This window comes from Caloenas nicobarica, chromosome 3 (genome assembly GCF_036013445.1).
Source record: "Caloenas nicobarica isolate bCalNic1 chromosome 3, bCalNic1.hap1, whole genome shotgun sequence".
In the NCBI taxonomy this organism is placed as follows: Eukaryota; Metazoa; Chordata; class Aves; order Columbiformes; family Columbidae; genus Caloenas; species Caloenas nicobarica.
In genome coordinates, this window is record NC_088247.1 from 58002038 (window position 1) to 58006937 (window position 4900).

Below are 4900 nucleotides of genomic sequence, written 5' to 3' on the forward strand. Positions count from 1 at the left end.
CAGGTGTCACTCGAAAAAGGAGACCTGAGGCAGCAGCAATCTCCTCTCATACCATAGCTAAGGGTTACAGCACTCTTTCCAGAAGTGGTCTGGGCTTCAGTTTCATCTCAGGGAAACAACTCATGGATCTCACTTTGCAAGTGAGGACCAGCAAACCAAAAGCAAGATTTAAATAGGGCAAATAAGGAAAGGTGCAAATACTGCAGGGCCTCTGAGGAAGAAGAGCCATACCCCAGGCTCTATGGAGTCCTTCTTAACAAGCCATTAGCAGTATGAGGATTCACAGGCCCTTTGGGAGCATGTTAAACAGGCACTGGCTTGCAAAGCTTCAAAACTCAAACTGGTCTTCCAATGGAAGTTAGAGAAGTGCAAATGAAGCAGCAGCAAGGTGCACGTGCTGCCTGCTGGTGAGCAAGCACAGTGACTCACTGGAAACAGATACCGGGAGGCTGTGACTCACAGGACAATCTGGTGTAGCACAAAGACAACACAGAACGGCAGCCTCCCAGGTAGGACAAAGGTATGGAGAGAAAAGAAAAAAAAAAATCAACCTCCAATGCCCACCACATTTAAAATCATTTATCTGTTACTCAGTTTGCATTTTAGGCTTGGCTCTTGAAAATGCTCTGTAGAAGAAGTTTATTTGCCTCATGCACTGGTGGGCATGCAGTTGGTTACACATGCATTCACTTGTAGTTTTGCTCTATCGTATTCCCCATCGAGTACTCCAGACTTGGTCTTAGCCTTATAATCACATTTTCAAAATATTTTTACATACATATATATATACATATTCATATATATATATATGCATACACATACACACATTCACTCACTCTACAGGACAGAAATAGTCCTGTAGAGGACTTTCTGGATGGCATTTGATTGCCTGAGGATAAGCCCACGCAGCCATATGAGAAGACTTGTTAGCTGAAACGCCTACATGTGGCTGACAAATATGACACAGGACCTGTAGTCCTTTCTGCCACAGTACATAGAGTAAAATTCCTCAGCAAGAAAACTAAATGGCACCGGACGTCTATGCTTAAGGGCGTGGATTTCACATTTCACATGCACGAGGGTGACGCACCTACAAGCAGTCACTGAAACAGGGTCCTGAACTGCAAGGTGTCTGATTCACTCTTACTTTCCACAGGCCATATAACAACAAACGGCTTCACGGGAAAAACAAGAAGAAACAATTTAAAAGTTTGTGCATGGACATCACAAAGGAGCTAAACCAAAATGCACATAGCATGACAGCCAATAAAGCATTAGTGGATCTAATGGGTTAAAACTGAGAAGTGAGAAAACTGATGCAATACAGAAAAGAGAGCTATTAAAATTGAATTTGCTACTGGGTAATCTGCCTTAGATGCATACTTAGACATGTCACCCGCAATCAATATCTACACTATATGAATACATCCCTCTAACCGTTACTTTAAAGAACTACTCTATGGTGAAGAAGTCAGCACCGATGCTATTTTGTGCATCATCACTTTCAAGGCAATATTGCTAAATTGTCAAACCTGGAAGTAATGACACTGAGGCTGTTCTACATTTTAGCCTAGTGAACCAATGGTAGGGTAAGCCTTTCCAAAAGGAAATATTTCACAGGCTCATTGTGTCTTTCAAGGGTCAAAAAAGAACAGAAAACTATCTCAACAATCCATCAGATCAGTAAAATTCTTCAGTCTTACGAAGCAAGACTTCTTGTATGCCTGAAGGAAAAAATAAACGGTTAGGAAGTATAGCCCTTTCCTAGGATGTCATTTTGTTTGGAGCAGAGCCAAGGTATCGCTTTTTCCAGGATGTACCAGTGCCACACTTCCCTAGCCCTCCAAAGACAATGCAATCTCTAACATGCACTATTTTGAACGCCTCTGAAAAAAATAATTCAACAGAGTTTCTCTATTAATCTTTCCAAAGGGCTGTTACATTACAGCTGGCATGCTATTATGCTAGCTTCCTAATATTCTGATCCCTGTTAAAAATTACAGAATTTTCAAATTAGCAGAGAGATGCTAACATAGATACTGAAAGTTGTTCTTACTCTTTCTTAAAAAGGCAAAATAAGTTCTAGTATCACATCAGCAATTAAATGCAGAATCTAGACTGCAGAACTGGTGCATTTACACATTGTGCAAAACATAAGAGAAGAATGTATTTCCACAAAATATTTCAGAACGATACAGATTTGGAAGTTTGCTCTATTATTATCATGCAGATCTGCACATCTTGGGAATGCTGATCAAGACAGAAAGTAGTTAGAAAAATGAAAAAAAAAATCCCACAGAAAGGTTACAGTGTTTCAGAAAAGTTTTGTTTGTTTGTCTAAAGGAAAAAAAAAAAAAAAGCCCAAACAAAAAAACAACAACCAAAAAAAAACCCCAAACAGACAAACAAAAAAACCCACACAAAAACACAAGTGGTCATTCCCCTCCCTCCATGTCTCATGAAAATAATATTCCCAACCTCTCTCACTTCAGAAATGGGAAAACACTGGGGATCCAGGGCAAAAGGGAGATTAATCAGAACCATGGAGCTGACATCCAGATTAATGAAAATTGGAGAGATGGGACTGAGTTCCAAATTTAGAGTGGCACAGCAGAAAGACAGAGAGGTGTCCTTCAAGCTCTCAGTTTAACAAGCTAAATGGAAAACATGCACGGCTTGGAAAGGTCTAACACTGCCAGTGGTGGAACTCGGGCAAACTAACTGTGGGACTCTCCTGTTCTGCACAGCTTTAACGTACATATTTATTTGCTATAATTAAGGAAATGACACTGCTTTCCACATTAATTTCCCTCCCGCACTCCCTTAATCACACAGCTGAACAATTTGTGCAGGATCACCATTGCTCGCATGGCAATGTCTCAGTTTACCCAGGCAGCTGTCCCCAGAAGCAGCTGTAGAGAACTTGATGAGATCTCTGCTCCTAATGGTGCAGCATTATTACAGGTGACAATTTTCTAGGACATGGAGGAGCCCCCGGCACTGTGCTCATGCATCCAGGGCCTCTGGGGGCTAAGAGTGACTGCAGCTTAGAGACAGGTATCAAGGCAGCCCTATGTTAAAAAGGGGGAACCAATCTTAACAGTCTACAGATACACATATCCTTACTCAGAAGTTATCCCAAGGAGCAAGAAGAGTGGTTTTTATTTTGTCCCTCCTCCATGGGAAGTTTGAGGAGATGTATGACAGCTAAAAACACTAGAAATAATAACAGAGAAGGTGGTGGATTTTGTGATTTCTTGTCAAAATGCACATATTTTGCATTCAATAGTAAACAACTAGATCTGCAGCGTAGCTAAGACAACAGCGGGACTTAAAGCGGGGTTGATAAGTAACATTACTTATGGAGAAGGAACTATCTCAATAAAAACAGAGGCATGACTTTGTGGTTCAAACACAGGGTAGGCTGTATTTCTCAGTTCAGTTCCTGCCTTTGCTGTGGACTCCTGGTGTGACATATCACGGTGCATCAGTTATCTTTTGACCAGGGTGACAGGCTGTACTTCCTTGTATCTTCTTTGAATCAGACTGTAATCTCTTTTATCAGACATGCTCTTCGTATAGACACATGGAAACAGCGTGCCAGTTTCAATACCTTCCCAGCTTCGGCTGGCTTCCTGGCATTAATAAAAGTCCCATCTTTATCAATGGGGCCTTTGTTGACAGTATCAGCAAGGAAGAGGCAAGACTGAATGAGCCATAAAGACAAGACTCTCCACACAGCAGTCTCTCTGGTCATTGCTATGGAAAAGCCAGCAGTGCTTCTGCCTGTATTAAACACATGCTGTGAGGCACTAGAAGGTCCTCAGCCTTCATATAAGCTGGCTTCTTTGCCCGCTATCAGTTTCACCTTTTAAGCTAAATGACAAACGCTTCCAAAAGTTTATCTCGACCTTACTTGCACCTTCCTTCCTTTTATCACATTAAAATAATGATGATGATGATGATGATGATAATAATAATGCAAAGTACAAAGCATTAAAGTGGAAACAGGTTATGTGAAAATCTATGTACTCCATCCCACAAATAGCCCGATCCCAAAGACTGCTGCGGTCCAGCTCCCCCTGAAACCACAGGGCAGCAGCACCCACCACTGCACCCTACACACCCTCCACACGCCAAGCCTGAAAACGCACCGACAGCAACAGGCTGGTTTTAACACCGACAACGCGCTCGGGCAGCCACGGGGCTGTTTGCAGCTACAAACACCTTGACAACAGCCGGCGTCTGCTGTTGGCACTCGACTCCGAGTAGCTCAGCAAAAACGCCTGGGGCTTCCACAGCGCGCACAAAGGAGGGGGGAAAAGGAAAAGGAAAAACCCTTTGGGAGGATACGGGACAAAGAAGAGAAACAGGGGAACCCCAGCCCCCGGGGGCCGGAGAAAACACCTTCTCCCCGTGCAGCAGCTTCCCGCTGAGCCGCCCCGCTGCTGCTCCACCGCACTGCCCGCAGCCCCGCCGACCCCGCGCGCACCTGCCGGGCCGGGCCGGGCCGGGCCGGGCAGCCCCCGCCGCCGCCGGCCCGGCCTCCCCGCGCCGCCACTCACCCGCCGGGGGCGTCGCCGCGGCCGCTGGGGTGGTAGGCGGTGAGAACCACGCCGCGGGAGCCGGACCGCCAGCTCATGGCGTGCGCCGCCGCATCCCTTCTGGGGACGCCGAGGCGGAGCGGGGCAGCCTGGCCGCGGCCCGGTGCGGCCCAGCCTCCCGCCCGCAGCGCAGTGGGGCAGGGCTGGGTGACGGCAGCGCTTCCTCCGGCGGGCCGTGCCCCTCCTCCCGGCTCGGTCGGCCCCGGGCGAGGGCGGCGGGAGCCGGCGGCAGCGGCCGCTCAGCGGCACCGAGCGGCTTCCGGGAGCGTGTCCTGCCGCCCTGCGCCGCACCGGCC

The 4900-nt window shown here is 46.7% G+C and overlaps 1 protein-coding gene across 2 annotated transcripts in view; it reads right to left on the reverse strand.

The window, feature by feature from the left end:
• Positions 1 to 4715, reverse strand: part of ARHGAP18 (Rho GTPase activating protein 18) — an 88469-nt gene extending 83754 nt beyond the window's left edge. For both annotated transcript variants that reach the window (XM_065632145.1, XM_065632144.1), the window contains exon 1: positions 4566 to 4715. In XM_065632145.1, coding sequence (XP_065488217.1) covers positions 4566 to 4642 — 77 coding nt within the window. In that variant the 5' untranslated portion in view covers positions 4643 to 4715. The remainder of the gene's footprint in view (positions 1 to 4565) is intronic.
• Positions 4716 to 4900: the final 185 nt, after the last annotated feature.